General features: G+C 43.6%; 1 protein-coding gene across 1 annotated transcript in view; it reads right to left on the reverse strand.

The window, feature by feature from the left end:
* Positions 1–651: 651 nt before the first annotated feature.
* The window catches only part of CCND2 (cyclin D2), a 29411-nt gene continuing 5485 nt past the window's right edge, over positions 652–24577 (reverse strand). Inside the window, exons 4-5 of the mRNA XM_062490965.1 lie at positions 14491–14621; positions 652–3586 (exon numbers count right to left, since the gene is read on the reverse strand). Coding sequence (XP_062346949.1) covers positions 3431–3586; positions 14491–14621 — 287 coding nt within the window. The 3' untranslated portion in view covers positions 652–3430. The remainder of the gene's footprint in view (positions 3587–14490; positions 14622–24577) is intronic.

Below are 24577 nucleotides of genomic sequence, written 5' to 3' on the forward strand. Positions count from 1 at the left end.
CTACTCTTTTTTAATCAATCAGCTGGGAGGTTTACCATTTCTGCAGTTCAGGGGGGAAATCTCACACCTCATTTGCAGTAACAGCACACTTCCTTTAACATCTGTTAAAAGAGAGTACTAGGCAGTCATTTTATTCTGAAAGCTACTGTGAAAGCGCTCAAGTTGCAGGGTTTGCAGCCTTCAAACATACAGTACACTGTAACCAGAGGGTTGGCACTTGCTGAGCACGTCACTGCAGCCAAGGACACTCCTCACTGGTGGGGACATACACAGACCCACCAGGACCCCAAGGAGGACTGGGAATGCTGAATGGTGCTGCCCGTTCCAGCACAGCTCACCCTCACCCTGCTGTAGAGGAGCCAAACACAGAGGTGGCCCTCAGCCCCTGCCCCTTCAGCTCTGCAGAGGGGACACACTGTGAGATCATTCCTGTGATCCACAGTAGGGATCATCTCTGTGTTCCACGGCAGAAGTCACCCCCAAGATCCTCTGCAGGGATCATCCCTGTGATCCCATGGCCGTGGTGGGACTGGGGTGTGCAGGAGGCTGGACAAAGAGCAGGGGCAGGCACCCTAAAAACAGGTCCTGCCTACACCTGGCCTATGTCATGGAGCAAACCACGCCACCATGATGGACATGGTGCCAGTGCTCAGAGAGGTCACCCCACCATCAGGACCCTCTGGCACAGCTCCCCATGAAGCCACAGGGCAGGAATGAGCTGATCTGATCTGATTTGATCTGTGTGTGGCTTCGCAGTCTTGCTTCAACAACATCAGCTACTTTTTTCCTCCAGGACAGAGACACCACCATGGAATTCCAGCCGCTCCCAATGCAGAATGTCGAGGCCGGAGGTGAGGTCAAGGCTGTGCCCAGCAACAGCTTTGGGGAGGACAGACCTGCTCACCAGTGAAGAGTCAATGCATTTTTTCCACTATGAAAAAGATACCAGAGACCAAAAAATGAGGCAGTGCCCTGCCTCGGCTGCTTGCAACCTCTCCCCAGCGTGCCCCGGGGCAACCAAACTGTCACTGTGTGAGGTATTGTGAAAATGGGAACCATTTCTTTTCCAGCAAACCTGAGGTAAGTATACCATCTTTGCAGGATGTGATCAGGAAGGAAGGATATTTTAAAAAAAGGAAGAAGAAAGAAGGAAAAAAATAAAATAAAATAAAAAAAATAATCATGAACACGCTATTAGGGGAAAAAAAAAAACAACCTGTACAGGGCATTTCCAGTAAATCAAAGAACTCATCATTTCTCCACTTAACCATCTACTTCAGGATTTGAAATTTAAGCAGTAAAATAATATATTATAAAAATGTTTATAAAATAGCAGCACACTCAGTGAAACAATACAGCTAAGTACTGTTAATGTGAATAAGAATGAAACAAATCATAGCTTCTTAGCAGCGCAAAAAAAAAAAAAAACAAAAAACAAAAAACAAAACCAAAAAAACCCCCCAAAACCAAATAAACAACAAAACCTTAGAATCTTACTCCATTTTCTACCCTCATCTAGCCAAATAGGCTGAGTCCATACATATAATAGTCTTCAAAGTAGCATGTTCTTTCTGGATTTTTGTGTTAAAAATGCAAACATTAACAATTCAACCAACAGCTTCATATTGGATATCTGCAAACTGTTAATACAATTGTGCAAAAAAAAAAAAAAACACAAAACAAAAAACAACCCCCCCCAAAAAATAAACAAAAAAAAAAAAAACAAAAAAAACCCCCAAAAAAACCAACAAAAGTTGCTCCAACTCATTTGCCATCTAAATGCCTCTTCGTTACAGGTGGAGCAGGAAAATAAATTCAAGTACACTGAATACACCTTTGTAATAAAACTCCAAGTCATGCACCTTGATGTTTACCACCATGGCTGTTGCACCAGCAATTTTCTTTCCTTGTCCATAGATAAACACTCAGGTGGTATTAAGATCCTTCTGTGACACTGAACAATACAGATGGTCAGGCTTTTATCCGGAATGTCATGACAGGAATGTCATCTGAAGCGGGTGTTGGTATTTCCAGCAACACCGCAGCTAACCAAGTACACCAGATACTGGAAAATATTGACTATAAAAAGCTATACAAAGCCTTGCTTTTGTGACTTCTTTCTTTTTTTTTTTTACTTTTCTTTTTTTTACTTTTTTATCCTTTTTTTTGTTATTTTTTTTCTTTCCTCGGCAAAATTGTCATAAACCATCTCATTTTAATCCCTTAGGAATAATTTTCAAAGTGCTTTTCGAATGAAATGGTTTACAAAAACGCTCACTGTGGATCAATAAAGTTAATGAAATGCTGAAAAAGTGTGCAGGGGGAGTGGAGGGGAAGAGACGAGGGAACAAACCAAACCTCATCTTCTTTAACACAGTGAGGGGCTATTACAAGGGAAGATGGAAAGAGCATCATTTAAATGTCTTTGTGGCCAAGCTAAGAAGCTGCCAGACGTTAACATGGACGTGAAGCATTAGCACTGTAAAGGAATATAATGCTTTTCCTAGATGATCCATCACATCTTGCAATCCAAAGGTTGGAGGTGGTCTGCCCAGCCAACAGGTCGGGATTAATGTGTGCATTCCCCCCACTGACCGTGAACACTTGGAAACTTTGGCTCGGCCCACAGCTGGGTAAACGGAATTGCCCTCATGCCAAAGATGCTGCTGTGTTTAGAATGAACCATTTTGGAAGGAAAAGTAGATAAAAAGTCAAGAAGGGCAAAGGGGAATTTGGGGGGAAAGAATTTGAAAAAAAAAAAAGGAAAATAAATCAACTGAAAAAAAAAGCCCAAAAGACACCTGCTCTTCTGGCTGGTAAAATAAAGCATCTTCTTTCTTAGGTAGCAGCTACCACAGACAGCAAGAGTAAACAAAACTAACATACAGAGATCCAACAAACACTTCTGACTAATAACAGAGGTGACAGATCAGCAAATCTCTTCTGCATTCAAAATGGTTCAATTGCTTCAGGGATCTTTTCCCACTTTGCCCTAAACCCCTTACTCTATTGCTTTGCAATCTAGTCAAGCCATAAAATCGCACACACGATTCCTTTCTTAAATCTAAAAAAGGGGTGTATGCACTAATACATAATACACAGACAAGTATACTCTACTTTGTTCCCACAAATGCAGGCTTACATTGATCTAGCTACTTTGTATGCTTTTATAAGCATTTAATATCACTGATACATAATCAAATAGCAATTACCAAATATATCATGGGATTCCCTTCTGTAGAACATCACAGGCACCAAATGCTTTTTTTTTCATTATTCAGTTTTTGTACTTTTTTTTTTTGTTTTTCTTTATACCTAAAAGAGCTTTAAATATGTTCTATGTGGGAGCAGATTAAAAAAAATCACTCTAAAAATAATAACAAAAATAAAAGGTCTGGGGGAGCAAGCGTGACTTTGTGTGCTGATGTCCTCACAGGTTGATGTCTCTCACATCTGTGGGAGTGCTGGCCTGGTCCAGTTCATCCACTGTCTTGGAGGGATTGCTCTGCTGCTGCTGCTGCCGGACTTGCTGCAGGCTGTTCACGAGCACCGCCTCAATCTGTTCCTGACAAGCTTTAAGGCAGTCCTAGAAAAAAGAAAGCAAATTTATCTATTAGTAAAGATAAAGGTGGTTATTTTTTCCTTACTGAGCTAGCAGAAGTTGGAAGAGCATCAGTCAGGTGATTCTGAGAAGGGCCTGCTCTGACACTAATCAACCTTGAATTCTGAGAGGTGATCACCGTGTACAAACTCTCTGGGTTAAACACTGTTCATGCTGCATTTATTAGGCTCTAATTCTTAATATCTTACTGGTCTTTGATCAACAGGCTGCCCAGAGAAGCTGTTACTGCCCCATATCTGGAAGTGTCCAAGGCCAGGTTGGATGTGCCTCAAAGCAACCTGGGATAGTGGAAGGTGTCCCTGCCCAAGGTAGAGGGGACTTGGAACTGGATGATCCTTAAAAGTCCTTTCCAACCCAAGCCATTCCATGGCTCTATGATTATGTGATTTATGTGGTCTTCTTGAGCAGGAACCTAAGTATAACAGAGAAATATTTTTTCATTCTCCTGTGAAGGATTAAGCCACATAAGTTGGTCTTCTCTACAAAAAAAGATGTTGCAATTTTATCCTGAAATAACCTCCATCTGCTGTACCAAGATGACACAGAGAGATGCACTTCATACAAAGCAAACTGATGGGAAATTGGAAATGTTTTGAGATTCTTGAACAAGCATGGTGCTGTGGGGTTGAGTTTTATCTGTCACACATTTGGGTCCCCCAGGCTGAGGCAAAAAGGTCAGTTTATCTGTGAAAATTCACACAAGAGAAAATTCACACAGGCCCCAAACATGCAGTTGCATTATTGAACTGTAGAATCATTTAGGTTGGAAAAGACCTCTGAGATCATCGAGTCCAACCTTTGAGCAAACACCACCTTGACAACCAGAGCACTGAGTGCCATGTCCAATCATTTTCTGAAGACACAACCAACTCCCAGAGACCACTGCATTACAAACTACAGAACATTCAGAGAAAAAGTAGGGTACAGTACAGCAACATAAATATGGGAGCCTGTCCATCAGGAGTCCCACAATAAACATGAACTATAAATACTGAAATAAATGCAAAGAATTCACCACATTTAAACCAGACACAGCAAAGAGGAAGACTACTATTAAAATACCTACAAGATGTTCCACACTCTTGATAATATGCTGGAAGACCAAATAATTTGGCTATTTAACCAGAAAAAAAGTGTAAGAAAACCTTGACAACCCCTGAGTTACAGGAGAAACTTAAAACCCAAGCTGTGAGTGTATGAACACAATGCCAACCATGTTCAGTGTGCTGGCACTGGGAGCATCAATCTGACACTGTGCAGGGGGACACATGGTGCTACAAGAAATGGCATTTTCTAAAGCCAGCCATGAGGGGTCCTTCTGGAAAAGGCATTAATACTGTAAACTTCCTGCAGCCTCAGCATACCTAAGAGCTGGGTGTCTCCAGGATTCTTCAGGGAATATAGCAACACAGGATTTGGTGTGAGGATTTTCACAACACAGTGCTTTAACCAGTCCCCACAGCATCTTGAAGGGGTGGTGACACTGACCATCACCATTCCCACTGTCAGGTAAGGGGGCTGAAGAACAGAGCAGGGCACTGACCTCCACAGGGTTCCACAGGCACTTGTGAGTCCCCTACGAGATGTGACTGCAACACTGAGGAGCTGGGCTCTGACTAGCACATCCCTTTTTCTACATAGTACCTGGTTATTGGGGAGTGTTTGAAATATTCATGAGTGGAGGATTAATTTGTTATCCCAGCCTGACTGAGAAAAACACATCTGGTGAAGAGGATCTGTTCCACTGGCGACGCTGACGTTCATGATGGGCGCAATTAGCTCTGGTGGGTAATGAACACCCATTTTTCTTGGCTACCAGCCAGCAGCTGCTGGCTGCAAAATCCTGTCCTCAGATAAAGAAAATCCCCCATTATCAGCTAGGAAGGGCTTTAGGTCCATTGTAAGCATTCACCTGTGAGTAAGAGGGCAATGACAACAAATCTCTGTATGCATCAAGGCATTTTCAATTGTGGGAGCATCAGTTTGGAGACTCTTGTAACAGATGACACTCACAATGTGCTTTTTTTGGGTATAAGAACCTCTTCTTTTAAAGCACAGTTTCAAAGTACTGTGTCCTTCTGAAAACAAGCCAGATTTTTTTAAAGCAACTTCAGTCTGAAAAGCTTAATGAGGCAATTTCCTTGCAAGCAGGCTTGGGGAAGGAAGGGTGGTGACATGCAGAACATGAGGCTCAAGCATCTGGAGTCAGGTTTGTCTGTTCCTAAACACCCTCATGTATGGTCATTTACACCATCAGTATACAAACTTCTGATGGGCAGCATGATTCATTTCAGGTATGAAGAGGCTGAAATCTCCACGTAACCCTATAGAGAAATGGGTCATTTCTGGTGTCTTTATTCTGTACATAAAATCTATAAAATGGCCTCGACTGGAACTGTCACGTGAATTTTACTTCATATGAGAATCCACAGGCCACTGTGTATTATTTCTCTGGTCTACACTGAGGTTTTGAACTTAAAATCACGAAATTCTTCAAAACAAAGAAACCTACAGTAAAAATGATCAGCACACTGCATTCAACATGAAATAGTTTTCAAAAAAACGTGTTGCTATTTGCATACTAAAGCTCCTTGGATATTAAATCTCTCAGGTGAAAGGAGAAAAACCCCAATTTAGAGTATTTTATCAGCCCAGCTGTCATAGTGCGACAAGGTAAGTGGGTTTATTCTATCAATGAGGGCATCACTGGAACTTTCTGTCAATCCACAGTTAAGGGACATGATACAAAAAAAAAATACTAAAAACCCATCAGGGGAAACAGCCTGCCCTTCCCGTGACACAGTATTTTTAACTCCTTCAAGTTTCATGGGGATTTGCTGCATGTGTACATATTTTACTGGTGGACTATCATTTTGCAAGCTCTAGATGGCTCTGACAACAGAGAATTTTTAAGAACATATCAAAGAAAAAACCCATGAGTTGCATTATTTTCAACAAATCTTCCTTGAAAGAGCACTATAATGCACTGCAGTATGACCCCAGATTCTGCAATAATAAAAGGACAAGGCCATTCCTTCAGAATACTGCAGGGTTTGCCTTTGTTGTTTTTATAAAAAACTTCTTAAAGTGTGTGTCACATGATCAACTTCCCCATTCTTCTATATGGTCTAGTAGTTTTAATGATTAAAATAGTTCTGGTACTTTCCATTCCATAGTTTTATTTTTACTTCAGCATGTACAGAACTAAAAACGCCATTAACTTTGGGGATTTTTTTGTTTTGTTTTGATTTTTTTTTTCATTCTGAAACTCATTCATCCTTAGGTGATTTTACTAGCACACCTGAAACACATTTGAAGGAAAAGAAGCTCTCCTGTGTTTGATAAGGGGCAGCCTAGTGGCTGTGATGGAAATGCTGGCAATGAAAACAACTGGAAGGAGGAATCAGCAGCTCTATGGCATGAGCTACTTATTCAAGTCAATAATCATTGAAAATTTCAATTTCCATTCATGACAATCTTGAAAGAAAGCACAAGCCCTAAGGAAGATCCTGCAGAATATTATAGATAATTGACTTTCTTGAACTTTTCAACACTTCTGTGGTATATGTATGTCTTATACTAGCCCCCAGCTTCTAGTTTTAAACTGGCATTTATGGTTCATTGGCAAGCTATGAGGGAAGGCCTCCCAAATCAACTCAACTCAACCCAACTCAACTCATCCAACAGGTTCTTGCCTTGCACTGCCCAAAATCCCAAAGCTGGGAATGCTAAAAAAGCCTTCTGGTATTTTGTGTTAAAGGGTGATTAGCTTTCCACATATATATTAATTACTTCACAAATGTTAAGGCCCCCGATCTCTTCCTCTTTCTTAAAACTAACTGCACAAGGGAAATCAGAAAAGTAGTTTTTTTAGGTATGGGATCAGGTTTGATAAATAGAAAGGATGATGCAGTTATCCAAAATGACAGTACTGTCCATTGGTCATGTATGCATTGCTTGGATCATCTAAGAAAGCAGCAATCAGACATGCACTAAAGAGTTGGGATTTACATAAATCGCAGCGTGGAACATGTCATCTGTACTCCTACACACAAAAGCTGGCTGCATTCCTCCACTGGTTCCCATTTAAGCCCCAATTCAGACCTCTCCAAAGCACATGCTTCATTGTTGACATAAACAGGGATTCCTTCCCAAAGTGGGGCCTTTGTGTGCTGAGAGCTGGCCTTTACCTCACTGACCTTCTCTGAAGCAAGAGCCTGGAAAGCTGCTGTGGGAATATCTTATCCATTTACTGTATTTACAGTGATCTCACATCTCATAGATGCAGTTAAAAACCAGAAATATTTTCCCTCCTGCATGTATGTTTTTGCTACTGTAACAAAGAGTATCAATCACAGATAAGTCTCTATGTCTCTTTTTCCATCTGGAAGTACAGAAAATAGTAATTTGAAAAGGACACCTCATGTGGACTAACAAGGACATCTCATTCAAAAAACAAAACAAACAAAAAAATGCAAAAAATTAATTCATGCCAGAACTTCTCCACTTACTGTTGCCACATTATTGCAATAATGCAATAAATAAGGTGACTAACATTAAGAATCTGAAATACAGGGCATTTTTCTCGGCAATTTTTTGGTCTTTTCAGCAGTTTAAACAGCGTCTTTTCTACATTCAGTTCCACTGTTTGCTTCACCACTCAGTTTGTCTGGTTTCCTGTTGCTGCTGTGGGTATTTCTTGTTGCAAATAGGAGAGAACAATGTTTTCAGAACTGGGAAAAGAGAGAGTAAAGCCAATACACCAGCAGGCCAATGCAGGGGCAGATGCCATGATACTCCTTGCTCAGTGTAACTTGGGATTTCTGGAATCTCTACCAGATATCTTCTACTTTGAAGACGTGAAAAGATGGAAAGGCGTGGGATTTATGCTATTACAACAACCACCCTGACCGTTTAATGAAAAAAGGGATTTTCCAAAAGCTGGGAGGACCTGCCTGCATTACAGAGCTGCAGGAGCTGAGCAGGGATTCCCTGCTGGAGCGGCTGATCCATGGGAGCTGCTCCGGAGCTGTTCCTCGGGGGCCTGGCTCCCTCGGCTGCGGCCGCGCCTGTCAATGGACCCGACGGAACTCCGCCATGAGCCCGCGGTGTCACTGCATCACCCCATTGTTGCTACACACGCACAGCACTCACTGGGGAACAAAAAGCTGAATGAAACAGAGCAGCTGCCAACTCAGGCAAAGACAACTTAGGAAACTATCTCATTCTTCCTTTCTCTGGGAGGCTATTTTGCCTGTTGTTTCCTTGCATACAAAATACTGTCTGCAACAAATAAGGCAGGATAAGATACAGCAAGTCCTGTTTCTTGCTTCCAAAACCACAGGCCCTAGGCACTACAAAGGAGGGGATAAATGGTGTATGTGCTGTAGGGACAATGTTCAAATGCGATCCATTCAAGATAGATTTCAATTTTTTTTTTTTTAACTGCAGCTCTCAATTCTTGAGCACGGTGGTTCTTCACTTCCGTTTCTGTGCAGAAATCTGTAGATCTTTATGAAGGGATGTCTCTGATGTTGGGAATAAAAAAAAAAAAATCTCGGCACTGACATATGTGGCACATACTAGTGGAGATATTTTACATGCCATTTATTATGGATCCAGTCTTCAAAACAGCCCCATTCCACATTTTTAAGTGCTCATGGCCAGCTCTTTTGACAAGCCTTTAAAAAATGCTTGGTTCTTTACTTTTTTTCTACTTCAGGCTCTTAAATATGCTTTAGATTTTCCAAACCACTCAATACACACCCGTTACCATCTGGGAACAGACTTTTAGAGATGACTTCTGCCCACATACCAGCATTGGCTCTGCCTGAAAACCTCTCCCTGGGCTGCTGATGCTGGGAAGACCAACTCTGGGCATCATCCAGATGCAACCTGGATGGCTGCTCCTCCAGGAGGTGAGGGAATAGATTTACCCAAGAAAGGTCTCAAGCAAAGCAGAATATTGATTGCAAGGTCTTAAAATGTGCCCTACCCATTCCGCTATCCTTCCTCACATCCCGTAATTGTGCACAGCAGGGATGCTTGTATCCTCCTCCAAAGCAGCTGCCTCCACCAGGGACAGGATACTGCTCACACTGGAGTGCTGGTCTGGGATGCTATAGGAATTCCTGACTTCCTGAATTGTTTATTTTTCCTTTGCAATGACCCACCAAGAGATGCACAGGGAGTTCTGCGGCTTCCTGCCACAAGGTCTGTTAACTCTTCGCTCACCAGCTCTCCTCTTCAAGCAACCACAAAGGAAATGTTCCCAGCCCCTGGCAGGAGAACAGACTGGAACATGCGTCCTGCAGAACTGTGTGAAGTTAGAATCAGAGGCACAGAATGGTTTGGGTTCAAATGGACCTTAAAGGTAATCTTGTTTCACCCCTCTGCCATGGGCAGGGACACTTTGCTCTAGACCAGGTTGCTCAGAGTCTCATCTAACCTGGCTTTGAACATTTCCAAGGATGGGTGTCTTGCAGTGACTTTATGATGCTTGTATCCCCAAATTGTCTGTTCTGTTGGTGTTGAATATTGAGTTCTGCAGCTTTAAGTCTGGTTCCAGGAGTGAAGGTGGAGAGAAGAGGTGCACAGTTTGTTATCAGACTGTACTTGCTCCCCCACATCCTTCACACAGACCACGTTGTCTGCAGTGGACAGCAGGAGAGAGCTCTCCTTTGCTCTTGGTTAGTTTTCTGGCTAGCTAAGGCAAAGAAGTTCCCTGGACTGGTTTTTTCCCCCTTTTTTCTTGGAATTGTTTGAACCTGCTCTGGACTGAAAACCCAGAGGAGCACCAGGAGCTCACACCTGTGTCCCACCAGGCCTGGCCTGGGCTGTGACATTTCCCAGCTCTGGAGGGACTGAGAACAGCCTGAGTGAGCCAGGCTGCAACCCACAGAAGGGAATTTGCTGAATTTGTCATCTCTGGAGTGGCGAGAGGGTCTGCTGTTTAGTATTGTTCATTTTTGTGCTGGGGAGTGCTTTGCCTGTTAAATAAACAGGTTTTTTTCCACTTCTCTCTGAGGAAATATTTTTTCTCCAAACCAGTTGGGGGAGGGACTGCTTGAATCTGTTTCCTAGAGGGGACCCCATTCAGAGGTTTCCTCCCAAATTTGCCCTAAACTAGGAAAATGGGGCAGACAGTTTCTCTGGGAAACCTGTGCCAGGGTCTCACTACCCTCTCTAATTCCAATTCCAATTCTTAATTTCTTCCAAATATCCAATCTAAACCTGCTCCTTTTCAGTTTGAACCCATTCCCCCTTGTCCTGTTACTACAGTTCCTATGAGAACTCCCTCTCCTGCTTTCCTGTAGTCCACCCAGATGCTGCATGGTGCTCTGAGTTCTCCACACAACTTTCTCTTTTCCAAGATGAACAGCCCCAGCTCTCCCATCCTGTCTCCACAGAGGAGCTGCTCCAGTTCCCTTTATCAATTCTGTGGCCTGCTCTGAACTTGCTGCAACAGTTCCTTATGTTGGGGGCACCAGGATTGTACCAGAGTAGAGGGGGGAGAATCCTCTCCCTCAGTTGTGTGGGATTAGCTCTTAGTGGCTCTTAGGGACAGTAACAATCAGAGAAGGCAGCTCAGATGCACCATGCAGAGCTACTTTCACTACCCTTCAGGCTGCTGAGCTTCTCTAAGAGCAGCTCCCTGCTGCTTATTTCAGTCGGTGGAAGGAGTAATGAAACCAGGGTTTGCCTGGCCCTGTTGTCACACTTTCTCCAGCCTGAAATTGAACCCTCACCAAACAGCCTAGAGAAGCTATTTACCAGAAATAACTGGTTATCCCTAAAATGACAATGGCAGGATGCCTTGGACAACCCCATCTCAGGTCTGGGGCACTGCTCTGGATTCACACAAGGATATCCAACACCAACATGTTTTTGAAAGAGACACTCGTGCTGGTTGTCTGCTTACCCAACAGCTGAGCTCTAAATTATATGTTGCTTATTAGTAACGTATTTTTGGCCTAATTCTTAATGAAACATCCATTAAAAGCATTCATTTTAGTTGTAAATGCCAAACTCCAGTCTCAGTTACACTAATGCGAGTCTAAAATAATACCATTGATTTCAGCCTCCCAGTTAATGCTGCTATTTCCCAGCAAATAGACTGTACCCTTAAATTATCATTATAAAACAGTTAAAGTTCCGAAAAGCTCACTGCACTTAAGTTGCATCAGGGTTTCATTACCATTCTTTCTTTTCATCTGCTTGCAGCTTTGAAGCTGAGATTTTTCATGCTTCACCTCAGACAGTGACATTTTCTGAAAAGCCAGTGGGGAAAGTCCTATCATCTGTTTCCATGCTAAGCAATCACACACTCCAAAACAAAAATTAAGCAGAAGCCCTGGCACCCTCTGGCTGGGAAGGACTCTTCCCCAACTGCCTGATGGTTCCTGCGGGCTACCACGAGGCACAGGGGGCCAGAAGGTTTTCCTCTGCAGGACTGTTAATTTCTGTGACTTCCCCATTTTTCTCCCGCATGATGGTCCTAAAGCCCAGGAACTCTCATTTCTCCCTCTTCCCTAAGCCCCCACTGCAAAACAAAATCATTCACACAGTGACAATGAATTAATTGTGCCACTGCAGGAACAGCTCTCAGGCATCAGAAATTCGGAAGTGAGAGAACTGAAGCTCTTCATTCAACTTTAATTAAGTCCCAGTGTAAAATGTATTACAATAGTCTTTACTCTTTATTAACACAGCCTTGGGCCAACTCTTACACAATCCAGACAGTACATTTTTTCCAACAATACATTTTACACATGAAACTGGTATTACTACCTATTGCTAAGCCTGCCCCGTACTTCTCTGGACCCCATTTTCAGTTGCTTCTCTCTCTCTCTCAAGTTTTATCACGTGGGATGTTTTCAGTCCTGGGCCCTTTTGTATTTTTCCAGTGTAAAACTCACAGAAAAAATACCTAGCAAAATACTTCTCCCAAACTGAAACAGCAGGCTAATGAAAAATACACTATTTTGCCCAAGCTCAATAATTTTGGCAGCCTTTGTTTAGGCTGAGGATTCAAAAATTTTTCAGGGAGTTAAGGCTACCTCTGCCTTAATGAAAACAATAAATGAAAACACTTTGAAAAAAATAACAGCACCTCTAATTTCTGCAAAGGCTTGTATTTTTTACCAATTAAATTATCCAGGAGCTCCTTTTGTCTTGAGCTGGTTCTGATTTGGGGGATGAGTGAGACTCTCCTCTATAGTCTGTGCTGCTGTGGGCTGAGACCAGGAGCAAAGAGAAGGAGCTGGTCTCTACCCAATGCTGACAGACTCTTGAAGAGGAGATGGGAGCAGTAAAATGTTTGGAGTTCTTTGTTATTTCGGAAGAGTATTAATTTTTTCTTCTGAAGGAATGTAGGCTCAATCAGAACTCGTAAGATTTTTCACCAGGATGGCAAAAAGTACACATTTACCAAAAAAAATCCTGCTGAATTTCAAAGAAAAGGTGTGAAGGCATTTTCATTGCAAAATGAAAACCCCATCTTGTAACAACTTAAGAACTACTAAGATGTTTTTGTAGGTATTTTCTTTCAAACTTAAACAATCTAGAAAAGATCAGCATAGTAGATAATTTTTTTCCAAATTACAAGATGCAGCAAAAGGCCATACAGCCAATTCTCTCAGGCACAGAAGGTGACCCTCCTCTCAGAGAGACCAAAGGATCAGAGGGATGGAGCAGCTCTGCTGGGAGGAGAGGCTGAGGGAATTGGGATTGTTCAGCCTGGAGAGGAGAAGGCTTTGGGGTGACCTCACTGTGGCCTTCCAGTGCCTGAAGGGAGCCCACAGGAAGGATGGAGAGAGACTCTTGACAAGGGCCTGGAGTGACAGGACAAGGGACAATGGCTTCACACTGACAGAGAGCAGGGTTAGATTGGATATTGGGAAGAAATTGTGCCCTGTGAGGGTGGTGAGGCCCTGGCACAGGTTGCCCAGGGCAGCTGTGGCTGCCCCATCCCTGGAAGTGTCCAAGGCCAGGCTGGATGGGGCTCTGAGCAACCTGGGATAGTGGAAGGTGTCCCTGCCCATGGCAGGGGGTTGGAACTGGATGATCTTTAAGGTCCCTTCAGACCCAGGCCATTCTGTGATTCTTTGGTTTAGACTTCAAGCACTCTGAATTGGAAATATTTCTTTTTCTGTGCAAATCCAATTCAAATTAAAATAAATGGGAAACCCCAGAAGTGCATTTGAAAATTAGGATCAATCTGATTGTAAGAAAATAAAAAGAAATATCAAAATTCTCCCCTTTTAAGTAAACTGGACTCATTACTTCTTTTAACCAAATCACAAACCCAAATCTTCATTTAACAATGCTATCATAGATGTAATAATGCCACATATTTACTCTGTGAATTAAATATAGTAAGTTATCACACGTTAAGGATATCTTGAGTTGTGCCTGCCTCATGTCCTGCCTTGAAATTAGCTATTATTCACTTCCTCCAAGCCAAGAATTCTTAGGTGATACCTGAAAGAGGGCCAGAAGTTTCCTGCAGTTTCAAGGTTGCAAGCACAGGACCAACAGCAGCACAACACCTGCTGGTTTGCTTTATGCCCCAGGCAATGCTGCCTGCCCACCACATCACCCCGGGCTCCTGAGGAGACTCATCCTGCTGGACCACCAGCCTGGGCAGGCAAAACAGGCTCTCCCTACCAAGCCTGGGGAAAAAAAAAACCTGAATTCCAGGAGATCAAGGAGCTTCGGAGACTCAAACCAAAGTGCTAGATCCACACCTGCAGCTCACTCCCTGAAGAAGCACCCCCCTCCTTCACTCTACTCAGCCTTCAGGATCAGACCCAGTTCTCCACTACGCCCTGGGAAGTGAAAGGAGAAGAGGAATGTGGGACACTCACCACATCTGTGTTTGTGATCTTGGCCAGGAGGTCCGTGAGGCTGTCCCCATCATCGAGCTGAAGGCCACAGATGGCTGCTCCCACACTTCCAGTTGCTATCATTGATGGTGGGTACATGGCAAAGTTAAAATCTGCAAGAACAGATCTGGGAATTAGTCCAAGCCCAGACCAGAAAAGCTGCAAAACATCAGAGGCAAGCAACATAAAAAAAACCACACCCAAGAATAAAACCCGGGGAAGTAGAAGAAAGGGAAAAGTGCCACTCTTTTTGGTCCCATGGAGCTCATTAGTCACACTGCTCATCACAAGCAGTCAAAGGAGGGGGAACAGACCTGCAAATTAAAATGGAAATGCAGTTCAGTCTTTTATTCTCACTGATGCATAAAGTAAACCTGGACAATTTTTAATAGTCCTTCCTTAGTTTTAAAGAAAAGGAAAGAGAAGAAGGAGGCTTTCTGTAATTTATGTCAGAAATTTAGGTCTTGGTCACATTAGACCTCTCTGTATAACCAGGAAACTAACTGGAATAAGGTATCACAAAGGCCCAAAATGAGATTTTTGGTCACGTCAATTTTTAAAGAGTTAATTAATTTGAGCATTTAAAGACCTGTCTGGGAAAGAGATTTTAATTAACGGTTCATCTTTACTACCTTAGCAATTAGGAAGTGAGAACACTTACAGCCCATAGCTATGAAATCAAAGAACAAAGATCACATTTGTCATTACTACTACTTCTTAATAAACAAGCAGAAAATACACTTCAAACTTCCTCTCACACATCTGTCAAATCAGAAGAGAAATTAAAATAAAATCTTGTGATCTTTATAAGGCAATTTTATAGTTTATGATACTGCCACAGACATTGGTTTATCAGCACTAGTTTATCTTGCTAAAAATACCAGATCTCCCACATCTTGATACCTTCCCTAAAATGAAACTTGATTTGCAAATTTTTTGGTTCAACAATAATTCATTAACAAAACCTTTCTCTACCAATTTTCAGTATTAGCAAACCTCTCTCTACCACTTTTCAGCTGGAAGAACTGGAGTAGAAGGAAGAGTAAACCAAAGTAATACATAATAAGAAATAAACCACAAGCAGTGCATTCCATCAATAGAAACAGATTACAGAAAACTGCCCAGCTGCAGATCCCAAATCCCCTCTGTTCACAAATTCTGTAACCCTGCTGATGTCTGTGTAACCACTGAGGTTTTAGACACATGGAGAACTGTTCTCAGCCTCCCAAACTCAGAGCTGGCATGTACTTCAATAGCTGTGGAGACAGCATGTTCTTCTCCAGGCTGGAATAGATCCCTGGGATTGAAACACTCCAGTAAGAATGGCACTTGGGACATAATATTCACCCAGATGGACCAGAAGGGGGGTAGTGTTAGAAGTGGGGAGACAAAAGGAGAAGTTGAAACCCTGACATGGATTTCTCTGTCTCACAAAGCCACCAGAAGGTTCCCACCTGCAAGCCCAACACTGGATGCTGCCTCCTACGAGACATCACACTCTGACAAACACTTTCAAAGGGCAAATTCCCACTGGCTGAAGTAAGGAATATGGACTGCCATTATTATAAAAATAATAATTTATGCACTATTGCAATAGTAAGAAACCACTGTATATAGGAAAACTGATTCTTGGAAATGAAATTATACTGTCCCCCACTACCAAGTGAGACAAAAGGAGAACCTTGACTACCAAATTCTCAGTGCAGGACACGGGCCTGAGTATGCTGATCTCAGCACATGGGGAAGGAATGAAAATTACACTACCAGGACTGCACTTTCTGCCAGTCACCCAGGGCTCAGTGTTGGGGCCAGGTCTCTTTGATAAACAACCTGGATGAAGGGATTGAGTGCACCCTCAGTCAGTTGGGCTGGGTCAGCAATGGTGTGGCCAGCAGGACCAGGACAGTGACTGTCCATCCACCACCGTGGGCACTGGTGAGGCCTCACCCCAAGTGCTGTGTGACAGGCCCAGAACTGGACACAAGATGGACATTGAGGGGCTGGAGCAAGTCCAGAGAAGGGAATGGAGCTGGGCAAGGGGCTGGAGCGCAAGTCTGATGAGGAGGGGCTGAGGGAGCTGGGGGTGTTTAGCCTGGAGGAAAAGAGGCTCAGGGGAGCCCAATTGCTCTGCACAGCCCCCTGTCAGGAGAGGGCAGCCAGGTGGGGGTCAGGCTCTGCTCCCAGGGAACAAGGGACAGGATAAGAGGAAACAGCCTCAAGTCGTGCCAGGAGAGGTTTAGATTGGATACTAGGAAAAATTTCTTCAGCATGATCAGGCATTGGACCAGCTGCCCAAGCAGTGGTAGAGTCACCAGCCCTGGAAGTGTTAAAAAACATGCAGATGTGGCACTTGGAATCATGGTTTAGTGGTGAACATGGCAGTGCTGGATTAGAGTTGGAGTCCATGATTTTGAGGTCTTTTCCAAGCTTAATGATTCTATGATCAAAATTGTTTTCACATTTACCTCACGCAGATTTATATAAACACATGGAAGGGATAACCGCATCCCTAAGATGGGAAGCAATTTCCATGTCTGATCTTGGAAGCACCAAACCATCTCTCACTAATGCATGGGAACTACAGGTAGCAATTGACTTTCCATAATTTTCCCCTCCTTCTTCTGGGTTTCAGGCAGGATGTAGGAAAAAGATGGTGCAGGGAGGTCCCATGTGCAGGCAGAATGGGCTGAGCAAAGGACAGAGCTCCACCTGCCCTCTGAAATTCTTTGTCCTGCATCACAACCTCCACGTTATCCGAACACCGGTGTTCTTGTGGCTCATTTTAGATCCACTCCCAGAAACTGTCTTCCTAGGAAGCTGAATAAAGAGGCACAGTGTCCCTGCCAACTAGCACTGCTGTAGGTCTGCTTCCACGTGGGGTCACATGCGAACATTTCTATGCCCAATAACCTTGTTAGCTCCCCTAATGTCATTCATAATGCAAATGAGACAGCGAGCGAATGGCCAGAGGCCCAGAGTGACTAAAGCTCAGCATCCAGAAAGTCTTACATTGCCTCTAGCTCTAAACTAACTTCCCTCCATAACAAGCACCATAAACTTGGCTATCAAAGCTACACATGCCCAGTCTTTGTTGTACAACAGGCAGCGATTTGTATCACTGGCTTCTATTTTTAGCATATTAATTAACTACTGCAACTGGTGAGGCAAGTGTCTCCAACTGGAGAGTGTGGCACCATTGTCTGAAGTCATCACCTCATCTCGAGCTATTGAAAATCATGGCAGTGACCCTCCTGCTGATATGAATTTAACCTGACATGCCCACAAAGGAATGGGGGGTGGTGCACCAATTTTGTGCACATGGTTCTCCACATCACCCTGGACCCTATTAGTGTGGAAAGAGCTCATTGAAAGAAAAGAAGCCACATTGTGCTGGGCCACCTAGAGGGTTGAATAGAAAAGGCTGAGGAAAAGAGCAGGCAGCCCAATAAAGGCCATAATTAACATATTTCCATATTCAAGCAAAGCAATAACTACGTGAAATGTTTGTCAAGGTGCAATGAAAGCATAAATATTAAGTACCATATCTGAGGGGGATGCAGAACCCCCCCCCCCCCCCCCAGTCCCTTAGATTCCATTGAGAAACTCAAAATAAGCTTTTTACATGCTATTTTCAATTATAAACCTCTATCTCTGCTTCTACCATGACAACAAGACAAGCCTCGCTATCTTTACTCAGTTTTCACCCAGGTGAAACTGTCCCACTCCAAATTAGGTAAAAAATTTGCCCTGAGATAAAAAAAAAAAAAAAAAAGGAAAAAAAAAGAAAAAAAGAGAAAAAAAATAAAGAAAAAAAAAAGAGTAGTTAAAAAGAAGGTGGGGGACACAGAGAGATCCTAAAAATGGGAGCTGAAACATACGCATTTACTGCAAATTTTTGTAGGAGATGATGAAACAGGAAATGTTATAAAAAGCACTTCTCCCTGGACACCTGAAGCAAGGCTATGGGCTAAATCCGTCTGTGTGCAAACTTGGTTAACACGCACCCAGAGCCTGCATCTAAAGCATGGCTCTGACTCTAACTTTGTTGTGATTTATAGGTTTATAGTTGGGCTCGATGATCTCAGAGGTCTTTTCCAACCTAATTGGTTCTATGATTATGCCATTCCATGGGAAAAGTACAAGAGTCTCATTATAAGTTAGAGAAGCAGTGCCACAGTTTGTGGTCTATGAGAATCTGAGCACATGAACGTGTCAAGGGAAGACACTGAATTGTTAGAAAGCAAAACTTGTCTTACTTTCTATTCCCAGGCAAGAAACACTAGAAACCATCCCATCCCCATTTTAGTGTCACCCATTTCCCAAACAACCTCCAAAACAAGTGACCAGCCCTGCACAACCCCACTGACTTCAGCGCTGGAAATAAAAAAAGGCAGTGCAAGAAACAACACCCTTGGAAACACCAGCCACCTGTGGACCAGCCAGCCAGAGTCATCAAGCAAATTCAGGGTACCCTGAACCTGTCCCCCACTTTCAGCCTGGAGCTGACACAGCCAGAGCACGTGGAGGTTTTTCTGCCAGTGGAGCACACGTAATCCATGCCGAGGTTCCAAGGCTGCAAGCACTGCGGCTGAGCTGTTTTGCTGGCTCTCTCCCAATCCAGTGGTCTTCACTACCTTCAAGCCAGGAAAATGCAAGGCTGACAGTCAGTCCAAAGCAGAAGGGAACTGGAGGAAGGAACCCAGAGAGGTCCTGCAAGGGGAAGCCTTAACTTGCAGCCAACAAATAAAACCATCGGAAGGAGAAGAGCACTGACAAATACCCAGGCTGAACGTGCTCAGTGTGTCAAAGTCAGGTGGGGAAACTCCACCTAATAAAACAACCCATGTTACTGATCTGGCTGCTGGTTGGGCTTTTTTTTCAGTGGCCAGTTTTCATCTCTGTAATTTGATAGATATTTATTTACAGAGATGGAAACTGCTGTCTTTACAGAGTTGGAAACTGCTGTCGTAAGGAAGGTAATTCTTCCCATGGTTGGGGGAAAAAAAAGGGAGGAAAAATCCAGTATGTTACCTCCATCAGGAAAACAGGTGTTGATACATTAAAATTATATAGATAATGGTCACAGCCAGCCTTGGACTTCACCCAGCCAATGCCTGTACTGAGGAGACAAGCTTGGATCTATATTTAACTAAGTTTAAAAGAAAAGTCTAAGATAAACAGTGGAAGTAGTGAATTTAATTCTTGTCTGCTTTAATCCAAATGCAATTCCAGGGTCAGTGTGGTACTCTTTTCTTTCTAATACAGTTGATTGTATCTGCAATGGCGATTTTTTCCTTTTGCTCTTGTATTTCTCCAAGACACTGCAAATTTTGCTACATTAACTATTTCTACTTTTAAAGGCAAAACCAGATGACTCTTCAGCCCTTTAAAGCAAACACAAACCTTTCAAATAAACCAGTATGCAGACGTGCTTCCATCCTTTGAGTAGGTGGGAGGGCAGATATCTAACTCTGTTCCTGGACTGCAGTAAAGCAAACAGCATTTTGCCTTTATGCAAACGGGTCTGAAGTATCCTAAATGTTAATGCTTCATCACAACCATCCAAGAGCTAAAGACAGGGAAACAAGCTGAACAGCCTATGCAAAGTAGAGGAACACTCACAACAATATGCTCATTAGCTGATGGTAAATACTACTTCTGAACAACTGTTTGCACTGGTTATTATCTGCACTTATTTTACACTTTCCTAACCAAGGATGAGGACGATGTTAGTGCCTGAACCACCAAAATGTCAGACCTGAAGCTGGTAGAAAGGAGGGCAGCTCCTCAGGCAGCTCCAGAGTGATGCCAGCTTGTATCAGCACATGCTCTCTTTCTCCATTTCCTTCCACCTCCTCTTGCCAGACTTGTCATGAAACATTCCTGAGGCCCTGACTACCTGCTGATGGCACTTCCTTGGTTCTTATGTCTCCACTGGCTGGAAAGCTCAATATACTGATATGAGCTGCCTCTCCCTGGAACAACCGAGAGCTTTCTTTTGTCTAGCAATAAATTAGTGCAAATTATTATTTTAAGAAGTTCCTGCAAACACTGCCACTTCGCAACACGTATTTTATTTCTTAAGGCATTTACATAATGAAGTCTCTGCAGGTTTCATTCTTCCCCTGTGCAAAGAACAGGTCCCAAATAAAATTTGTACCACACTTTGTCCAGGCTCCAGTAACTTACACTGGATGAAAAGGGGATGCAGAGTAGAACTGCTCAGAAGGAATGCTGAGGAGCAAACAGGCCTCATTCTGTGTGGTTACCCCACACACCTTTACCAGGGTTGTAGACCTCATCTGGCAGTCTTTGCTCAGACAACACTCCCATTGACTTCCACAGAACTTCTGTCTGAAGAAGGATGAAGGATTTGGCCCAGAAGTTAAAAAAAGCCTTCTCAGCTTTCAAATGTAGGTGATGAATGTCCCAGAATCAGTGGGCAGAGGTTTGGCCCACTGTACGAAACTGATTTAAAGCTGACATTTTCCTGCTCTCTCTCGGCCTCTGTGCTGACACAGGCACGGAGGACTGAGATGCTGGACCCGCCATGGGCACATCCCACCTGCCACAGGACTCAGCTGAGGCACAGAAAAGACCATGCAAAGCACAATGTCCAGGGTTTTACACAAGCTGCCTTCCATCTCTGCAAGTCTGCAAAGGTTTTTGCTTCCAAGTTTTGCTTGCCACTCAACCAAAATCCTGTGAGGCACCTCACATAGACTGGTGTCTCCATTACAGCTCCTCTTTCTGAAAGCCTGTCCTGTACAGGCTGCCCTCCCTCAAAAACCATTCCCTTACAGGCTCTCACATAAAAAAGGGGTATCCTGGAGCAAAACTTTGGCAAATACAGCCTCTGAGAGTGCAACACAAGGAAGCAGTTGTGCATCTGTGACTCTGAACAGGCGGCAAGAAGAAATGATGAACACGCCAAAGCGTAAGGAAATAATGCACATTTCTCTTTCCTGCAGCAGCTTGGCAGGCTCTGCACACACCTCTGTAACCAACCACTGCCCTCTACCACTCCTTCCAGCAGTGATTCCCTGGCTTGGAGCTCACACAGGCGAAGGACCAACCCCTGAAAGAACATTACCAAGCTGTGCAGCACTGTGCAAAGAAACAGAGGAACAAAGAGTGCAGAGCAGTAAAGAGCTGGAGTGTGGGCAGAGTGGAAAAGCAACACAGTCCCAGAGAGTAAAACAAGGATGGTCTCCATTGGGTTCACAGCTAAACAGGAACCTCCCATGCTGAAGAATCCCAGAATCATTAGGGCTGGAAGGGACTTCTGGAGATCACCCAGTCCACACCCCTGCCAAGGCAGGGTCACATGGAGCAGATAACACAGGAGCATGTCCAGGTGGGTTTGGAATCTCTCCAGAGAAGGAGGCTCCAGGCCCTCCCTGAGCAGCTGTTCCAGGCCCCTACCACCCTCCATGTACAGAAATTCTTCCTCATGTTGAGGTGGAACTTCTTGTCTTTCAGTTTATGGCCAGTACTCCTCATCCTGTCACTGGCCATCACTGAAAAGAGCCTGGCATTGTCCTCTGACACCCTCTTTGAGACATTTATCCTCTTATATTGATCCTCTCTCAGTCTTCTCCAAAGCAACTAAGCCCAGCTCCCTCAGTCTCCTCATAAGAGAGAAGCCATAAGCACCACTTGAAGGCCCCAAATGCATCCTCTTGGTGCCTTGAAAATTCAGAAACCTTCTGAAGGAGATTTTAGCTTGCACGGGAAGCCACCAGTGGGATGTCACATGGTGACAGATCAGGCTATGCCAGTGCACAGTGTCCATCTATGCACTCTTACTGTACAGTTAGCAAGGCAGCTGGAGGAAAATGCCACTTCCATGCACTCTTAATGGAGAAGGAGACCCCTGAGAACTTTGTGAGTGCAGAGCAATGAAAGAGAAAAGTCTTTATTCAGAGGACACACAAGCTTCCGTCCTGCTCAGCAGCCGTGTGTTCTGATGGGACCAAGGGCCAAGAGGGAGACATTCCAGTTCCAGTCATGCCCATGTGAATCATTAATCACTGCAAGGACTGGGGAGAGGCTGTGGGTTTATATCCACACAGCTTGGTTCAGGAACTGGGCTGAAAATAAAGGCAGAGAAACAGAGAGAGTGCCAAAGTGACCAAACATGACTAAAAGAAATATGCAGAAGGGACTATCACCTCCTCTTGGGGAACGTTCAGATGGAAAGGAGAAGAGGGATGAGTATCACAGTGATACTACACATCCAGCACAACACCCAGTAACTGTTCATGGCTGCTTCCCTCTTCATTTGCTGACACTAAGTACTGCAGGACTGAGATCAAAGCCAGCTCTGCACAGGCAGGGAACACCTGGGAACTTCTGGCAAAATGTTTTTGCTGGGAAATTAAATGGAGCAGTTGGTGAAGATGAGCTAAGGCTAGGGGAGAAAAGCTCAAAATATGCCAGATTTTGCATGATACTTTAAAGAAGAAAAGTACTTGAAAGCAGAGAAAGCTGTGCTGAGATGAATCAGGAAATAGAAAGAGATTCACTGCTGTGCTCCAGACCAGAGCTATTAGCCAGGCAGCCAGGTCAGGTCTGGGAATAGTAAAGAGTCAAACCCAGGCAAAAAGCACACATGTGGAGCAAGGGAAGAGGGAGCCACATGTCAGAGGAGGTCCTATTGCTGAAAGGATGCAAATGGGGAAATGAAACACCAGGCTTAACCTAGTCTGGCAGAGAGCAGCAGCTCTGAGGGAAAAAGAGAAAGAAGAAATAGAGTGGCTGATGAGAGCTCTGCAACAAACAGGACAAGAAAAGGAAATGACAACTGGATCTGGAAGGAAGTCTGATGAGAAGGGGCTTTTCTTCAAAGAGTGGCAGTGAAAGGGAAATTCTGTAGTAGCGACAACATTTCCACAATGGAAATTGAGGTAGCAGTTCACAGGTAAAATGTGAATGTGATACTGTGTGCCTGGGTAAGATCTCTGCTTTCAAAATGAAAGAGTTTTATGGGTCCTCCTCAAAACTACAGAGTGGTCTGTGGACAATGGCATGAGAAGAAAATCTCCAGCCAGCACCACAATGCCCTCACTTTTGGGAAGCTCTGTACTCAGCAATTAAGTCTTTCACTTTTAAAAGAAGAAAATCTTGACCTGTTACCTCTTTAAACTCTACAGAAAGGACTTCATTTTGTGCATTGGAGCCATATAACATGAGAGGCAGGTCACATGGGGGACACACATGAGGGAACTGCATGACTGGGCTGAGGGCTGGAAAGGGGACACTTCTCTGGATGTCAGTAAAAGGACTTCTAGAGCATGGAGCTAACCACCAAAGAATTCCTGGAGTGGAAAGAAGCCATGGACTTTGGAGACTCTTTCTCAGCCCACAGTCTTGCAATGGTTTGGTTATATGGAAAAGTTTAAAGGCAAAGGATTATGGACCAGAATTTGAGATGTTAAATCATAATGAAATTCTAGTGCTCTAAAGAAAATGTTGTGCTGGATAAAAAAAGAAAACAAACCAAGACACTATTGTAAGAAGTGAAAGCAACAGAAGAGTGGGAAGATTGTCTTGCTTGGAAGGCAACACAGAGCTGTACTGGAGTTTGATGGCTGATGATGTGAAGATCCAGGGAAATGTCCATGGGAAAGACTATCTTTTTCATATCACACAAGGCAGAACAGTGAATGCATCCTTGAGCAAGGGGAGAAGGCAAAGAAATCACCAAATCACTGATCCTGCAGTATTCAAGTAATATTTCTGTTGAATCCTGTGGTCCTTGATGTGCAAAGGATCATACAGCAGTAGGAAAAGAAGGCAAAGTCTGAGCATCCAGGCAACCAAAAAGTCAAATACCTTAACATAGCCCATATACAGATCTCTAAAACAGATCAGCTGAGGTAGGAGATTGTTAAAAACAGTCACTACATCTTAAAGACCAAGAAAAGCAGACATTCAAACCCAAAAGTTGCACCCAGTCTTCCTTTCCCCTCTGCAAACATGCAGGCAGAACAATTCCTGTCACAAAGGACTAGGTATCTCAAAATGGTGAATTCAAACACTGAGCCATCCACTACTTGATAATGAC

This window comes from Cinclus cinclus, chromosome 4 (assembly GCF_963662255.1).
Source record: "Cinclus cinclus chromosome 4, bCinCin1.1, whole genome shotgun sequence".
Classification (NCBI taxonomy): domain Eukaryota; kingdom Metazoa; phylum Chordata; class Aves; order Passeriformes; family Cinclidae; genus Cinclus; species Cinclus cinclus.